The sequence below is a fragment of the Hyperolius riggenbachi genome, chromosome 4, assembly GCF_040937935.1.
Source record: "Hyperolius riggenbachi isolate aHypRig1 chromosome 4, aHypRig1.pri, whole genome shotgun sequence".
In the NCBI taxonomy this organism is placed as follows: Eukaryota; Metazoa; Chordata; class Amphibia; order Anura; family Hyperoliidae; genus Hyperolius; species Hyperolius riggenbachi.
Window position 1 is genome coordinate 92598360 of NC_090649.1, and position 19392 is coordinate 92617751.

Sequence of the window (19392 nt, forward strand, 5' to 3'; positions counted from 1 at the left end):
CTGGCACGGTGGCTGTTGCTGGCACGGTGGCTGTTGCTGCTGCTAGCACAGTGTCAGCTGCTAATCAGTGACCGTTACTGCTGCTGGCACAGCGGCAGCTGCTAGTCAGTGACCGTTACTGCTGCTGGCACAGTGGCAGCTGCTAATCAGTGGTTGTTACTGCTGCTGGCACAGAGGTGGCTGCTAATCAGTGGCTGTTACTGCTGCAGGCATCGTGGCAGCTGCTAATCGGTGGCTGTTACAGCTGCTGGCACAGTGGCAGCTGATAATCTGTGACCGTTGCTGCTGCTGGCACAGTGGCGGATGCGAATCAGTGGCTGTTACTGCTGCTGGCACAGTGGCAGCTGCTAATCAGTAGCTGTTACTGCTGCTGGCACGGTGGCGGCTGCTAATCAGTGGCTATTACTGCTGTTGGCGTAGTGGCAGCTACTAATCAGTGGCTGTTATGGCTGATGACACAGCGGCGGCTGCTAATCAATGGCTGCTGCTAATCATTGGCTGTTACTGCTGTTTGCCTAGTGGCATCTGCTTATCAGTGGCTGTTACTGCTGTTGTCATAGTGGCAGCTGCTAATCAGTGCCTGTTACTGCTGCTGGCATAGTAACCACTCCTAATCAGTGGTTGTTACTGCTGCTGGCCTCTGCATGCAGCACTGCAGCTACAGCCTGCGGTCTGCATGGAATTAACAACTGTAGAGAGCTTTGGGGCCACCAGAAATGGCTCTGCGGACCGCATTTGGCCACAGGGCCGGCCTTTGGACATGCCTGCTGTAGGTGCTCACTATAACTCTCCGTGGCTGTAGACTTCTCTGTATCCACACCAGGGTCCTCAGCCTCCCACTTGTGAGATGGAGCTCCATGTCTGAACAGGGAAGTGGGTGAAGATACAACCTGAACAAGCAGGGCCAGCCAGGCACATGGAGGCTTGTCGACACGACTCAGTCCACTACTAATATGGAGTATCCTCAGATGTGAATTCTCATTGCATTCCACTGGTTATATTAACCCAGGAAACCCCTGATTTAAAGAGGAGCTGTCAGCTATACTATCTCAGAAAACAACAACACATATATAAGTAGATAAATACTTGCTCTACTTACATAACATGTATTGCATTGTCCACGTTTTGATTTTAGTGATTTTTCTAAAACTAAAAGAGAGAATCCTTCTTAGTATTTCCCATTTTAATTGTGGCTATTTTGAAGCCAATCTTGATGTCATTTCCTCCCTTAGTCTCCTCTGCCTGATTTGCCCACCTTTCACTATAGAAAGTGCATTGTCTCAGCATGATAAATACTGGCCAATCAGAGAGGAACAAAGGTGTGGGAGGGGAAAACAGGAGGGAAAGAGGCTTCAGCCAATCAGGCTGCATTAGTGAAGTCCGAGGTTAAGTAGAGAAGCAAAAAGGACAACCCAGCATGCTCTACAACTTCCTTTTTGTGTACCAAATAAGAGTCAGGTAAACTGGGGAATGAACCTTTATCAACAAGAAAAGTAATAGTGATTTTAACTTTTGGATTGCCAGGTTAGCATCCTTATTACTTGTTTACCATATAAAAATAAAGAATTGTTTTTTGAGCTTATGCCCGACAGTTACTCTTTAAAAGAATCACGCACTTAGCGCACACACCTCAACGGCTGCACTAAGCCGGTGCCCACACGAAGCTACCGCCCACAACTGTGCTGCGCTAAGCCACTGACCACACTAACCATCGCCCACAACTGCACCACCCACACTAAGCCGACACCCATAGGTGCTTACAGGTCTGTGCATATTTACAAACATTGGTTAATATATAGGATTTATTTATAATCCATGCAGTATGGGGGGGGGGGACAAGACCGTTCATTGTGGATGTCTTTATACACCTTTTATTTTATATTTTTGTGTACATTACTGCCTGTCACTGCACTAAATAGGGTAACAAGGGGATAGGGACGTGTTGGCCTTGATTGTACTATGGTTTTCAGAGCAGCAGTTGTTTCCCCCAACTCTTATTACTTCAGCATTATCTTCTAGTGAAGAGCTTTGCCCCTAGCAGCACTGAATGCTGGCAGAGTGTCTCTGTTGTCATAGGCAGCACTTCTACTGTACAAAGCCATTAGAAGTGTAATCATCTCAGTGTGACACCTCAGTTCACAGGCTCATTATGTTCTGAAGAGGTGACACAATTCAGCAATTTTGACCACAAACAAAGTTAAAATGCACTCTGAGCTGTGATACCTCTTTGGGAAGTAATGACACAGCAGGAAGAGGCTTCACATAGATCAGGTCATTCTGTCTGGAAGGGACAACTGGAAACTTTCTCCCAGTAATTGGAGCTAGCTCTGCAGATTCCTTGAGTTTCTTGTACCACGTTTCTGGAATTTGGCCATTCTCGCCTCTCTGGGAAGCAGGAAGAGGACATCTGTGAAGGTACTGGAGGTCAGCAAACATGAATGGGCTACACAGCCAGAGGGTTATCAATGCAATTATAATGGAAAGTTCAGGCAGAGCTACATTCGCCAGAGACCCATCGCTGCAAGGCGAGCGTGCTAAGCACTACGCCACCGTGCTGCCTGGTACATTTGTATTGTAGGATGCCCAGGCAGGGGTTGGATGGGGGTGGCAGCTTCAGAAGCTGCTTTGCGTAAAAACACTAGCTCACAGCTTGTGAATTTAAGGAAAGGAAAAGTCACTGTGCTTTTGAACACGCACTGCGCATGCGCTAAATATAGAGCTGCCCCCACCCGTATCCAACCAATCACAATGGGAGTTGGGAAGGGAGCATGCACAACAGGCAATAAATGACATGTGCATATGTTAGCTGCGACGCTTTCCATTTTTTCCACCACTTAAAATCATGCACAGGTGAAGCTTTTGCAGGCCACATGAAATGGCCAAGCACTGGTTTTTATCCAACCTAATTTTTCCTATATGAGAAATCGCACAAGAAATGGCATATCTGTAATTATATTGGTATCTGTGGAAGAATATAAAATGACTTGCGTCAATAAGCTGTGTGGCTAGATGTTCTTTCACAAATAAACATTGAAACAAAACTTTATTGGCTATAGAAGTTTTCCCACATCCCTAGCATGCAGGTTAATGATACCTCTGGTGCCCTGCAGTGCCTCAGAAGCTCTGTTACAGGCAAATCCAGTTCTTTCTGGTCAGGGGAGGAAGCTTGTGAAAACTTAGGTCCAACAGATGTCTATGAAATGTTGTGTCAAGAGGTGGATCTCTGGGTGTGAAGGGAATTCATTCATAACAGGATATAGATTTAATCGTTGCAGGGGTTATGCAGTGAAATAATGATAGACCTGACATGAAAGGACATGTGCGAGTGATGCAGATTGGCCTCAGTTTAAGCCGAGGGACGTCAGCAATCTGTTAAGTGGCATCAGGGGAATGCTGGGAATTATCCTGTTACCTGGAATTGAGCAGTTTCCTCAGGAATGTTAAATCTGTGGGTTGGGTGTCACATCAGAGTTGTCTGACACATGGCAAGCTTGACAGGCTGTAAAGCGATGAGCTTGCCAGTAGCAGATGGGGCCAGTGTGAGGAGTTTTTGCACACATACAGTCAAATGGTATGATTTGTTAAACATTAGGACGCATGGCTCACACAGCCAATCACCTGCTTCATTTTTTTTTCTTCAAGTCGGTGTGGAAATAAGGATAAACTGATTGGCTCAAAAAAAAGGGGTTTGATCAAAAAATAACCAACCTCTAGAGGGAAGGAGGTGTCCCAAGTGAGGAAATACCAGTGAAAGCTGTAGTCTCTTATCTCCTGAAATGACTACCGCCATACATTTCCTCACTAATGGTCAGATACCATCACACCTGCAACTTTTTCCCTTCATAGCAAATTTTCCAATCCTCAATGATTTTTGCCACCTTTTCTCACTCTCAAACACAGGTCTTCTCATGATTTTCAAACCTTTTAGAACTTTGAGGCAGGGGTCACACTTACCGGCTTTCGTACGCGTTTTCTGCACAGAAAAACTGACTTCAACTGAGAATTCATGTTAATCAATGAGCTAGGTCACACTTTAATGCAGATTTCGCATGCAGAAAAAAAACTGACATCTTGCGCAATTTGTCTGTTTTCTCTATAAATTACATTAGCTGTTGTAAGGTAGAGGTCACATTTGTCTTTCAGTTTTCTGAAAAGTGTAGAAACTGAAAGACAAGTGTGACCCCTGCCTTACTTTCCGCCGTAATCAAAGCCTTGCAACCTTAAAGTGAACCCAAGGTGAGAGTGATATGGAGGCTGCCATATTTATTTCCTTTTAAACAATGCCAGTTGCCTGGCAGCCCTACTGGTCTATTTGGCTGTAGTAGTGGGTGAATCACACCTGAAACAAGCATGCAGCTAATCTTGTCTGTTCTGACAATAATGTCAAACGTCTGATCTGCTGCATGCTTGTTCAGGGTCCATGGCTAAACGTATTAGAGGAAGAGGATCAGCAGGGCAGCCAGGCAACTGGCATTTCTTAAAAGGTGATAAATATGGCAGCCTCTATATAACTCTCACCTCAGGCTCACTTCAATATGCACTTTTTCAGACAAACATTTTCTCCTAAGTTTTCTCCTATGTGATCATTTTTCATCTTTTTAAAATAACTTTTCAGCACTTTGCAATTGAAAATGTCCAAAAAGTACATGATAAAGTATTTTCTTGCTTGCTGATGGCTCAAAGTGCATTTTTTGATAAGTTGTTGAGTTATCACCTAGGAGAAAAAGTGAATTGAATAAAAGCCCATCTGGTTTAGTCTCCCTTCACCTTACTTAGTGCCTCAGCCCCACTTCCCTCCAGTTTGTTTGTCTATACTTACTCCCCACTCCATAGACATAAACACACGGAATCTTGGTCATGCTGGATGTCCAAATGTTTAAGTCAACTGGTAGAAAGCTGTTGGTGATTATAGTAAATGGTCAATGAGATGAATATATGAGCAATTCTGTCTTGCATGCTTAATTCATTTTCACTCAATTTCATTCAGTTAATATACAGTATGCACAGAGTGCTGTTTGGTGACACTCCATGGATGTACTGTATGCAGAGAGTGCTGTTTGGTGACACGCCATGGATGTACTGTATGCACAGAGTGCTGTTTGGTGACACTCCATGGATGTACTGTAGGCACAGAGTGCTGTTTGGTGACACTCCATGGATGTACTGTAGGCATAGAGTGCTGTTTGGTGACACTCCATGGATGTACTGTAGGTACAGAGTGCTGTTTGGTGACACTCCATGGATGTACTGTAGGTACAGAGTGCTGTTTGGTGACACTCCATGGATGTACTGTATGCACAGAGTGCTGTTTGGTGACACTCCATGGATGTACTGTATGCAGAGAGTGCTGTTTGGTGACACTCCATGGATGTACTGTATGCAGAGAGTGCTGTTTGGTGACACTCCATGGATGTACTGTATGCAGAGAGTGCTGTTTGGTGACACTCCATGGATGTACTGTATGCAGAGAGTGCTGTTTGGTGACACTCCATGGATGTACTGTATGCACAGAGTGCTGTTTGGTGACACTCCATGGATGTACTGTATGCACAGAGTGCTGTTTGGTGACACTCCATGGATGTACTGTAGGCACAGAGTGCTGTTTGGTGACACTCCATGGATGTACTGTAGGTACAGAGTGCTGTTTGGTGACACTCCATGGATGGACTGTATGCACAGAGTGCTGTTTGGTGACACTCCATGGATGTACTGTATGCAGAGAGTGCTGTTTGGTGACACTCCATGGATGTACTGTATGCACAGAGTGCTGTTTGGTGACACTCCATGGATGTACTGTATGCACAGAGTGCTGTTTGGTGACACTCCATGGATGTACTGTAGGCACAGAGTGCTGTTTGGTGACACTCCATGGATGTACTGTAGGCACAGCCAGCTGTTTGGTGACACTCCATGGATGTACTGTAGGCACAGAGAGGGGTTTGGTAACACTCCATGGATGTACTGTAGGCACAGGGAGGTGTTTGGTGACACTCCATGGATGTACTGTATGCACAGAGTGCTGTTTGGTGACACTCCATGGATGTACTGTGTGCACAGAGAGGTGTTTGGTGACAGTCCGTGGATGTACTGTAGGCACAGAGAGGTGTTTGGTGACACTCCATGGATGTACTGTATGCACAGAGTGCTGTTTGGTGACACTCCATGAATGTACTGTATGCACAGAGTGCTGTTTGGTGACACTCCATGGATGTACTGTATGCACAGAGTGCTGTTTGGTGACACTCCATGGATGTACTGTATGCACAGAGTGCTGTTTGGTGACACTCCATGGATGTACTGTATGCACAGAGTGCTGTTTGGTGACACTCCATGGATGTACTGTAGGCACAGAGTGCTGTTTGGTGACACTCCATGGATGTACTGTAGGCACAGAGTGTTGTTTGGTGACACTCCATGAATGTACTGTATGCACAGAGTGCTGTTTGGTGACACTCCATGGATGTACTGTATGGACAGAGTGCTTTCTGGTGACACTCCATGGATGTACTGTATGCACAGAGTGCTGTTTGGTGACACTCCATGGATGTACTGTAGGCACAGAGAGATGTTTGTGCATACAGTACATCCATGGAGTGTCACCAAACAGTACTCTGTGCATACAGTACATCCATGGAGTGTCACTAAACAGCACTCTGTGCCTACAGTACATCCATGGAGTGTCACCAAACAGCACTCTGTGCCTACAGTACATCCATGGAGTGTCACCAAACAGCACTCTGTGCATACAGTACATCCATGGAGTGTCACCAGAGTGCTGTTTGGTGACACTCCATGGATGTACTGTATGCAGAGAGTGCTGTTTGGTGACACGCCATGGATGTACTGTATGCAGAGAGTGCTGTTTGGTGACACTCCATGGATGTACTGTAGGCACAGAGTGCTGTTTGGTAACACTCCATGGATGTACTGTAGGCACAGAGTGCTGTTTGGTGACACTCCATGGATGTACTGTACGCACAGAGTGCTGTTTGGTGACACTCCATGGATGTACTGTAGGCACAGAGTGCTGTTTGGTGACACGCCATGGATGTACTGTATGCAGAGAGTGCTGTTTGGTGACACTCCGTGGATGTACTGTAGGCACAGAGTGCTGTTTGGTGACACTTCATGGATGTACTGTAGGCACAGAGAGGTGTTTGGTGACACTCCATGGATGTACTGTAGGCACAGAGTGCTGTTTGGTGACACTCCATGAATGTACTGTATGCACAGAGTGCTGTTTGGTGACACTCCATGGATGTACTGTATGCACAGAGTGCTGTTTGGTGACACTCCATGGATGTACTGTATGCACAGAGTGCTGTTTGGTGACACTCAATGGATGTACTGTATGCACAGAGTGCTGTTTGGTGACACTCCATGGATGTACTGTAGGCACAGAGTGCTGTTTGGTGACACTCCATGGATGTACTGTAGGCACAGAGTGCTGTTTGGTGACACTCCATGGATGTACTGTAGGCACAGAGTGTTGTTTGGTGACACTCCATGGATGTACTGTATGCACAGAGTGCTGTTTGGTGACACTCCATGGATGTACTGTATGGACAGAGTGCTTTTTGGTGACACTCCATGGATGTACTGTAGGCACAGAGTGCTGTTTGGTGACACTCCATGGATGTACTGTGTGCACAGAGAGGTGTTTGGTGACAGTCCGTGGATGTACTGTAGGCACAGAGAGGTGTTTGGTGACACTCCATGGATGTACTGTATGCACAGAGTGCTGTTTGGTGACACTCCATGAATGTACTGTATGCACAGAGTGCTGTTTGGTGACACTCCATGGATGTACTGTATGCACAGAGTGCTGTTTGGTGACACTCCATGGATGTACTGTATGCACAGAGTGCTGTTTGGTGACACTCCATGGATGTACTGTAGGCACAGAGTGCTGTTTGGTGACACTCCATGGATGTACTGTAGGCACAGAGTGCTGTTTGGTGACACTCCATGGATGTACTGTAGGCACAGAGTGCTGTTTGGTGACACTCCATGGATGTACTGTAGGCACAGAGTGCTGTTTGGTGACACTCCATGGATGTACTGTAGGCACAGAGTGTTGTTTGGTGACACTCCATGAATGTACTGTATGCACAGAGTGCTGTTTGGTGACACTCCATGGATGTACTGTATGCACAGAGAGCTGTTTAGTGACGCTCCATGGATGTACTGTAGGCACAGAGAGGTGTTTGGTGACACTCCATGGATGTACTGTAGGCACAGAGTGCTGTTTGGTGACACTCCATGGATGTACTGTAGGTACAGAGTGCTGTTTGGTGACACTCCATGGATGTACTGTAGGTACAGAGTGCTGTTTGGTGACACTCCATGGATGTACTGTAGGTACAGAGTGCTGTTTGGTGACACTCCATGGATGTACTGTATGCACAGAGTGCTGTTTGGTGACACTCCATGGATGTACTGTATGCACAGAGTGCTGTTTGGTGACACTCCATGGATGTACTGTATGCACAGAGTGCTGTTTGGTGACACTCCATGGATGTACTGTAGGCACAGAGTGCTGTTTGGTGACACTCCATGGATGTACTGTAGGCACAGAGTGCTGTTTGGTGACACTCCATGGATGTACTGTAGGCACAGAGTGTTGTTTGGTGACACTCCATGAATGTACTGTATGCACAGAGTGCTGTTTGGTGACACTCCATGGATGTACTGTATGGACAGAGTGCTTTTTGGTGACACTCCATGGATGTACTGTATGCACAGAGTGCTGTTTGGTGACACTCCATGGATGTACTGTAGGCACAGAGAGGTGTTTGTGCATACAGTACATCCATGGAGTGTCACCAAACAGTACTCTGTGCATACAGTACATCCATGGAGTGTCACTAAACAGCACTCTGTGCCTACAGTACATCCATGGAGTGTCACCAAACAGCACTCTGTGCCTACAGTACATCCATGGAGTGTCACCAAACAGCACTCTGTGCCTACAGTACATCCATGGAGTGTCACCAAACAGCACTCTGTGCATACAGTACATCCATGGAGTGTCACCAGAGTGCTGTTTGGTGACACTCCATGGATGTACTGTATGCAGAGAGTGCTGTTTGGTGACACGCCATGGATGTACTGTATGCAGAGAGTGCTGTTTGGTGACACTCCATGGATGTACTGTAGGCACAGAGTGCTGTTTGGTAACACTCCATGGATGTACTGTAGGCACAGAGTGCTGTTTGGTGACACTCCATGGATGTACTGTAGGCACAGAGTGCTGTTTGGTGACACTCCATGGATGTACTGTAGGCACAGAGTGCTGTTTGGTGACACGCCATGGATGTACTGTATGCAGAGAGTGCTGTTTGGTGACACTCCGTGGATGTACTGTAGGCACAGAGTGCTGTTTGGTGACACTTCATGGATGTACTGTAGGCACAGAGTGCTGTTTGGTGACACTCCATGGATGTACTGTAGGCACAGAGTGCTGTTTGGTGACACTCCATGGATGTACTGTAGGCACAGAGTGCTGTTTAGTGATGCTCCATGGATGTACTGTATGCACAGAGAGCTGTTTAGTGACGCTCCATGGATGTACTGTGGGCACAGAGAGGTGTTTGGTGACACTCCATGGATGTACTGTAGGCACAGAGTGCTGTTTGGTGACACTCCATGGATGTACTGTAGGTACAGAGTGCTGTTTGGTGACACTCCATGGATGTACTGTAGGTACAGAGTGCTGTTTGGTGACACTCCATGGATGTACTGTAGGTACAGAGTGCTGTTTGGTGACACTCCATGGATGTACTGTAGGCACAGAGTGCTGTTTGGTGACACTCCATGGATGTACTGTAGGCACAGAGTGCTGTTTGGTGACACTCCATGGATGTACTGTAGGCACAGAGTGCTGTTTGGTGACACTCCATGGATGTACTGTAGGTACAGAGTGCTGTTTGGTGACACTCCGTAGATGTACTGTAGGCACAGAGAGGTATTTGGTGACACTCCATGGATGTACTGTAGGCACAGAGTGCTGTTTGGTGACACTCCATGGATGTACTGTAGGCACAGAGTGCTGTTTGGTGACACTCCATGGATGTACTGTAGGCACAGAGAGGTGTTTGGTGACACTCCATGGATGTACTGTAGGTACAGAGTGCTGTTTGGTGACACTCCGTGGATGTACTGTAGGTACAGAGTGCTGTTTGGTGACACTCCGTGGATGTACTGTAGGCACAGAGAGGTATTTGGTGACACTTCATGGATGTACTGTAGGCACAGAGTGGGGTTTGGTCCCCATTGGCTAGTTCCACAGTAACCTTCTCACAATAAAGTTTAGTAGGTGTCTCATTGTTTTCCTGTCTGTTTAGCAGTATCTTGTTAAGCTGAAGAAGTGTTGGTAGCTTTGTGTTTATGTGTGTGTATGAATGGGCCTAGCACAGATGTGGCAGGCGAGTTCAGGAGGAAGTAGGTCAGCGTGTTAATGACTTCACGCAGCTTGTGTCTAGTGCTGAGTGGAAACACATGCATCCTACACTGTACAAACATGTTCAAGGGTAATCAGCGATATTAACAAGTCAGACCCAACGTCAGGAAATCCTAGTGATTTCCTTCAGCCAAGACGCGCCCTGTGCCTTCTGTCATTTGTTTATTTAACGTCTTTATCTCTTAATCTCCGTATCTCTTTATCTCCTAATGACTCTTGCAGCTCACAGCAATAACTTGCTAAACTAGTTCTAATTTTGTTGTTGTTGTTTTGGTGTAAACAACAAAAAAAGCACATTTGATTCTGCAATTTTACTTTTGTATTTCTCCACTTTTCAGGAGAGAGAAAAAAACAATTCTGATCAAATTATCTCTATATAGGTCAAGTGTTTTAATTACCTGTAATGTACTGTGACTAGTCACTGAGGTGGCTCAGCATGTTTCATTGTAAAAGCTGCCTTGCATGTCTGTTATCTGTTGGTGAGACGGTAGTGCTTATTTTTAAAGGGAACCTCAAGTGAGAGGGATATGGAGGCTGCCATATTTATTTATTTTAAAGTGGACCTGAACTCTTGCAGAGGACACAAGAAAAACAGAGAAATGCACCCTGTTTGTTTTTAGAGAGAAGAGCCGAATTCACCATCATCTTCAAGTTATCACAAGTGTAATTTGAGCTCTTATCCCTGTCAGCACAGGAATTCTGCAGTCCTCAGCAGACACACCTTAAATGTTAACACCGGATGTTAACCCTTTGTCTGCTTCCATGAAAGGAGGAAGTAGACACACTGTAGATTTAGAGTTCTGTAAGCTGTTATTTAAAGGTTATTATAATGTTGCTTATCTTTTAAAGCAGAGAGGAAATTCTGAGTTCAGGACCGCTTTAAACAATACCAGTTGCCTGGCAGCCCTCTTCGGCTGCAGTGGTGTCTGAATCGCACACCTGAAACAAGCATGCAGCTAATCCAGTCAGAGCTCCTAATCTGCATGGTTGTTCAGGGTCTATGGCTGAAAGTATTCAGATACTTTGGCACTAACCGTTGTGTTGCACATCCAGAAAATAGTATCTCAATCGTGTTCAGAAGCATATGGTGCAGCATACAGTCCATAGATGTATGCTTGCAATGCATAACCATGACCCAGCTGAATAGTGTTGCCATGGTTTTCAGCAGCACATTTGCTTCGTAATCACAATTTGCAGTTGAAAAGGTGGCCACTAACGCTACACTTTGCTGAACGATCGTTTACAAACGATTATTTGTATGAATGATCAGAAATGATCGTTTGGGACCTCTAATAGACAAAAATATCCTAACCTATACGATCAGATTGATGGGATCGATCCGAAAATCAGATCAAATTCATTGATCGGATTAATTAGGAGATTTTCATTTGTTAGTGTTCCCAAATGATCCTTTCCCAATCATTCATATGAATAATCGTTCATAAATGATCGTCAAATTGTATTGTTAGTGGCCACCTTTAGAAGCATCAGTATTGGTGCAGAATTGTAGCAGTGGATTGAAGCCATGTTTTAATTACCGGGACATCATGTGTACAACAGATATCTAATGTTTAGAAGGCTGCGCTACACAACATGATTTTCACATACAAATGTACATTAACTACCTCCATACCGACAGTCTCTGGCTCTTTAAAGAGAATCTGTACTCTAAAATTCTTACAATAAAAAGCATACCATTCTATTCATTATGTTCTCCTGGGCCCCTCTGTGCTGTTTGTGCCACTCCCTGCTGCAATCCTGGCTTGTAATTGCCAGTTTTAGGCAGTGTTTACAAACAAAAGACATGGCTGCTAACCAGAGTGTGATAGGCTGAGAGGAGCTCAGTCTGTGACTCACAGCCTGCAGGGGGCCTGGAGAGGGTGTGTATAGCTTCTATCCTATCACAAGCAGAGCAGCACATTCCAGCCTGAGTGCCTGAGCCCGACAAAGCCGTCAGAGGAAAGAAGATTAGATCATATAACAGAGATAACACAGCCACTGTGCAACTAGGAAAGGTTGCAGTAAGACAGACCACATTAGAACAGGTATAGGAACTTATAGGATAGAAGAAGTAAGGCTGAAAATTTTGTTACAGAGTCCCTTTAAGGACCAGAGACTGCTGGTAACGTTAAAAGCCGGCTCCCAATAAATCAACGCACCCCGCCACTCTTCCATTGACGCAGGTCCCTCTCTCTGTTATCGATATGACAGCAGAGCTCTGTGCGCCAATCAGGAGCCGCTTTCACTGGCTCCTGACCCTGTCTATCAAGGTAAGCCAATGGGATTGGCTTAGTGATGACAGGGCCAGGAGCTAATGAAATCTGCTCCCGACCGTCTGAAAGAGCTGTGCTGTCATATTGATGCAGAGCAAGTGAGTTGCGCATGGGACAGAGCGGTGGGACCACGCAGCGCCGATTGTTGAAATCTACGTCCTGTCAGAGCCGCGCAGCCACAAGCAAGACATAGATTTCAACCGCACTGGTCCGGAAGCAGTTAAAAGTCCTATCTAATTCAGGGTATCATCATAAGCTGCTTGGCACAGATGATCCACCACCACACCCGATGTAAACCGACTCAAAAGATCAAAAGACCTATATGTAGGTCAGCATACACCTTGGGATACTAGGCTGTCCAACAGCTCACTGTCTCAACCGGTAGGAATAGTCTACTACTATAGTATCCTCTTAATAATAGAAGACCAGACATCCTTGCAGCAATTCCTCAAAGCAAAAAATCTCCAATAGTGTAAAACCATCATGTTTTTATTGACTCTAAGGGCTTGTTCACACTGCAAGAGATTTGTAAGTGCTAGTGATTTTGAAAACCTTTTCTAATGCAATGCTATGGGGAATTTTTACAAAATCACATCACTTCAGTATGAACACTCACATAGGATTACATTAGCAAGAGCTTTTAACCACTTCCTGTCCCCATGAAGTGAAAAGAAGTCTCTGCACTCTCAACCCTACAAAATCTTAGATAACACTGTTTATTTATCTCTAACTTGATAACATCACTACAGAGTTGTAAAGGAATGACAGCAAACCCCTCTCCTCCTCCCAGGGAAATCAATAGCAGAGTTAATTAGTATACAAGTGTAAAATACACATTCCAGGAGCAGACAGTTGCAGATTGTATACCTTACTTAATTGTTACATCTAACACATTATCAAAAAAATGAACTGTTTAACCTCCCCGGCGTTCTATTGAGATCGCCAGGGAGGCTGCGGGAGGGTTTTTTTTTTCATAAAAAAAATCTATTTCATGCAGCCAACTGAAAGTTGGCTGCATGAAAGCCCACTAGAGGGCGCTCCGGAGGCGTTCTTCTGATCGCCTCCGGCAAGCATAAGTAACAAGGAAGGCTGCAATGAGCAGCCTTCCTTGTTTGGCTTTCCTCGTCGCCATGGCGACGAGCGGAGTGACGTCATGGACGTCAGCCGACGTCCTGACGTCAGCCGCCTCCGATCCAGCCCTTAGCGCTGGCCGGAACTGATTGGTCCGGCTGCGCAGGGCTCGGGCGGCTGGGGGGACCCTCTTTCGCCGCTGCTCGCGGCGGCGATCAGGCAGCACACGCGGCTGGCAAAGTGCCGGCTGCGTGTGCTGCTTTTTATTTGAGGAAAATCGGCCCAGCAGGGCCTGAGCGGCAGCCTCCGGCGGTGATGGACGAGCTGAGCTCGTCCATACCGCTCAGGAGGTTAAGTAAACCGAAGGGATCAACAAATAAAAAGTGTGGGTTTAATGTACAATAGAACTGTTTACAGAAGGTTCAAGCAAAATAAAAAAATGAGTTTCACTTACCTGGGTCTTCTACCAGCCCCATGCAGCCATCCTGTGCCCTCGTAGTCACTCACTGCTGCTCCAGTCCCCCGCTGGCAGCTTGCCGACCTCGGAGGTCGGCGGGACACATTGCGTACATTTTTACGCATTCCCGCTAGTCCAGGAGCATTAACACAAACATTTTTACGCGTTACTGGTTCAATACGTACGTTTTTACGCATTGAACCAGTAATGCGTAAAATGTATGTGTTAATGTTCCTACACTTGCGGGAATGCGTAAAAATGTACCCAATGCGGCCCGCCGACCTCCGAGGTCGGCAAGCTGCCAGCGGGGGACTGGAGCAGCAGTGAGTGACTACGAGGGCACAGGATGGCTGCATAAGGGCTGGTAGAAGCCCCAGGTAAGTGAAACTCATTTTATTTTGCTTGGACATTCCCTTTAAAGCTACACAAATGTATGAAAGTGGATAAATTGTGAACTTTTTCACTTCTTTCCTTATTTTCCTTTTAAAATGCATAGAAAATAAGGCGATTACTAAAAACAAATATCAGCCACAAAAAGCCTAATTTATCCTGAAAAAAAATATATTGATCATTTAGTTGTGATAATTATTGATCAAGTTATTGCCAAAGTAATTAGAGCTGAGCTGAAATGTGAAAATGGCAAGGGTAGGGAAGTGGTTAAAATTAAAAAGCGCTTAGAAAAGCTCTTGTAGTGTGAACAAGCCCTTAAACAGTTGTGCATTTACAGATTGAGTAGATATGACTCCGCATAGGGTTTTTAAAGAGAATCTGTATTGTTAAAATCGCACAAAAGTAAACATACCAGTGCGTTAGGGGACATCTCCTATTACCCTCTGACACAATTTCGCCGCTCCTCACCGTATTAAAAGTGGTTAAAAACAGTTTTAAAAAGTTTGTTTATAAACAAACAAAATGGCCACCAAAACAGGAAGTAGGTTGATGTACAGTATGTCCACACATAGAAAATACATCCATACACAAGCAGGCTGTATACAGCCTTCCTTTTGAATCTCAAGAGATCATTTGTGTGTTTCTTTCCCCCTGTTCTCATGCACTGAAGTTTCAGGCTGCTTGTTTCTTCCTGCAAACAGCTTTGCCCTTGTCTGTAATTCTTCAGTATGTGAAAGCCCAGCCAGCTCAGAGAACGATTTATCCAGCTTGTAAAAGATAAGAGAGAAGAGAGAAGCTGCTCTAATCCTAAATAACACACAGGCAGTGTGCATAGAGGGGCCTGGAAGGGGGAGTTCATAGCAGAACCACAACACTGAAGAACTTGGCAGCCTTCCAGACACAGGCCGACAAGTCTGACAGGGGAACGATACATTGATTTATTACAGAGACAGTGATAGTATAAAGTGCTGCAGTAAGCCAGAACACATTAGAATAGCTTTTTGAACTTGTAGGATGATAAAAAACAGGATGCAATTTTTGTTACGGAGTCTCTTTAAGATGGGCTCTCCCCTGTATGTTGGGCACTGGCTGGCTCTGATGGTGTTCTTCACTAGGGGTTGTGCTCTATGACTAGAGATGGCCCAGCCTTGGAGAACTCATGGAGAAGCACATGATTAGTTTGATCAGCTGATAGATTTGTAAGCCTCTGATTTGCTGGTCATGATCATGTGTTAAAGCAGGAAGTCATCTCAGCAAATCAGAGGCTTACAAATCTGTCAGCTGATAAAACTGATCATGTGCTTCTCCATGAGTTCTCCAAAGCTGGGTCATCTCTATCTATGACCTCTGGGACAAACTGTAACTGCTCTGCTTCTGGTCCTCGTGTTACTGGCTCACACCTCATCCAGACCCTCACAGCATGTTTCATCATAAATTACTCATCTGATGGAGCAGAGTGGTCTATACATGCAGATATGCACCCGGTTTATTAAGCTAGAACTCTTTACTGAACAGAACGCGCAGAGATAAAAATCATATACAACCATCATGTAATGCAGCTTACTTAGAATAGAGAGGGACACACAGTGAATACAGGAAATCACAATACCATAGAGATCATCACATCATTCTACAGACAGTGACATCTTGTGGTTGCTTTACTATACTGCAGTTAAAAGAAATTCTGTTGATACTTCCAACATCATCAGGGGCTACCAACATATAGAAGATTAGTTTGTACAATGCTTGGTAATACTGTGTCTTCATTGTGAACTTATCTTTTGGTTTTAGGCTCTGGGCCCCGCCCCCAAATGGTGCTCTTTTCTGGATAACCTGACTGAAGAACTGGAAGAGAATCCTGAGAGCACAGTGTATGATGACTACAAATTTGTCACCAAAAAAGATTTGGAAGATCTTGGTGAGTAACATCTGATCACCATCAGATTCAGAATATTCTGCTCTGCAGTTCTGTTATCAGGGAGTTGCAGGCAGGTGTGTGTGTGTGTGTGTGTGTGTGTGTGTGTGTGTGTGTGTGTGTGTGTGTGTGTGTGTGTGTGTGTGTGTGTGTGTGTGTGTGTGTGTGTGTGTGTGTGTGTGTGTGTGTGTGTGTGTGTGTGTGTGTGTGTGTGTGTGTGTGTGTGTGTGTGTGTGTGTGTGTGTGTGTCAGACTCTACCCAATTTAGAAAACTTTTGTCTTTATCCCCAATAGGGCTCATTAAAGCAATACTTCTAGTGGTTGTGGGAAATCACTAACATTTGAAACTTTTTTTTTTGTTTTGTTATTAATTTAAAGGACAACTGAACTGAGATGGATATGGTGGGTGCCATATGTATTTCCTTTTAAACAGTAGCAATTGCCTGTCTTCCTACTGATCTTTCATGCATCAGTAATGTGTGAATCGCCCGCCTGAAACAAGCATGTGTTAAATACAGTCAAATATCTGATCTGTCCACACTTGTCAGTCTGCAATGGATCCGTTGGATCCAATGCGGTAAGGGGACCGCTCTTTTGTGCTGTTTGTGATTTTTCCAGAAGAGTAAATGCAATTCCCACATAGCCTATGGCAGTGATGGCTGACCTTGGCATTCCAGCTGTGGTGGAACTACAAGCCCCATGAGGCATTGCAATACTCTGACAGCTCTAAGCATAACTCGGGGAGGCAGAGGCATGATGGGATTTGAAGTTTTGTGACAGCTGGAGTGCCAAGGTTAGCCATCACTGGCCTATGGTTTAAATGCATCTGCCTTGGGCTCCAGCCAGACAATAGTGGACCATCAGAGCAGGCACTACACTGTCCACTCCTGCTGGCCGGTCAAGGTCTGGCTGCAAGTGAGAAGTTAGCCTAATGGTTGTACTATAGAAAAGGAATGTTGTGTATTTGCATTGTCTGGATAAGGTCGATAAAACTGCATTGTATTTTGTTGATAAATGGTGAAAACCCTTTCCGTGTTAAGTAACAGTATTTGTTTGCTATCGATAGCGTCTTTCACCCCCACTCGTGAACCAGTTTAATCTATGGACAAAATGTCCACTTTACTATGCATGGAGTAAAGTGGTTCACAAGAAGGATGAGTGAGCCATCTGTAGCAAAGTGGATCAACCATCCCTACCTGGGTTCAAATTTCCACTCTTCTTGTTCAGTAAGCCAGCACCTATCCAGTAAGGAGTCTGTGGGCTAGACTCCTTAACACTACTACTGCCTATAAAGTGCGCACTAGTGGCTGCAGCTCTGGTGCTTTGAGTCCGCTAGGAGAAAAGCACAATATAAATGTTATTTGTCTTGTGTGTAAATAGAATGGGGTCTTCTGGCATCACTGATTATCAACATTCAATACATTTTCATCATCCTTACTCAGTCATTTTAAAGCATTTAAAATATTATACAAATGGGTATAATAAATAAAATAATGGGCCTTATTTAATTCACTTTTTCTTCTATGTTTTCTCCAAGGCGGTAATTTTTATCTTCTGTTTAAAATAACTTTTCAGCGCTCTGTAACTGAAAAAGTACCAAAATGTAGGTGAAAAATTACAATTAAAATGAAAATCTAAATTATTCTGAGTATTCTCTTGCTTGCTGGTGGCTTAAAAGACATTTTATTGATTAGGTGTGAAAATATCACCAAGGAGAAAACTCAGGAGAAAAAGTGAATTGAATAAGAGCCAATGGCCTAGATTCATAAAGAATTCCCGCATGCAGTAATGTAGAAAACAGTTGACTTTACTGAGCACTGAGCAAAATGTCAATTCATAAAAGCTGTTATCGCATGAAAAGCTGAAATTCCCGAGCAGTGAGGTAAATTACCGCCTTGTGCGGTGAACACCTCCAGCACGTCAGTAAATGTCAATTCATAAAGATTAGTGCAGGCCGGTAATGGAACGGAGAATACCGCCTGCTATGAAGGGATGAATGCAGACTCAGCAGAAGCAGTGAGACACAGGCAGCAGCAGAGCTATCGGAACAAACAAGGCTTCCCTGAAACAAGGCTTCCCTGAAACAAGGCTTCCCTAAATACCCTAGGCTGTGTTTTTAACCTCTTGAGTACCTGTTTTTCAGATGTACATTTGCTGGGAGTGAACATCAAGCATGGCATGTGTAAAGTTTCTTGAAATTCTTCTGCGCTGTGGCAATTACAGTGTTTAGAAAGACTAATAGACCGATACAGAGCAGATTCAGGGCAAGGAGAGGCAGTAAAAGTAAACGTGCTCATCTAAACTGAAGCTGGGATGCCTCTTTTTCTCGCCTTTACAAGAACCTTTTATTGTAATGCTTTCTCTGCACGGAGAACAGCCAAATGTAACAAATCAGCCAGTTACATTCCTCATGTTACCGACAGCTGGGCCTCAGGAAAATACCGCATTTCTATCAGGCCCCGTTCACACTGCATGCGTTTCCATCCGCGTTTCGGGAACGCGTGCAGGAGGCCGACACGCAGGACATCAGAAAGTTCATAGACTGCACTGTCTGATGTTCACACTGCATGCCTTCCGGACCAGTGCGGGAACGCATGCTACACACATTTTTTGCCAAAACACGCGGCTGACCCATTCACTTCAGTGAATGGGATCAGCCACGCAATGCATAGAAACGCAGATGGCGCGCTTTCGTATGCTTTGCGTTCCAAACGCACAGCCATCCGTGTTTCATAATGTGAACGTAGCCTGACAGCTGTGAAAATGTTTATGAATTAGCACACAGAAGTGTAAAATACCAAATGCGGTATTTTCCCTCCCAGAT

General features: G+C 44.9%; 1 protein-coding gene across 1 annotated transcript in view; it reads left to right on the top strand.

Annotated features, from left to right (window-relative positions):
- The window catches only part of NOL10 (nucleolar protein 10), a 115141-nt gene that overhangs the window by 50462 nt on the left and 45287 nt on the right, over window positions 1–19392 (top strand). Inside the window, exon 14 of the mRNA XM_068280302.1 lies at window positions 16445–16571. Coding sequence (XP_068136403.1) covers window positions 16445–16571 — 127 coding nt within the window. The remainder of the gene's footprint in view (window positions 1–16444; window positions 16572–19392) is intronic.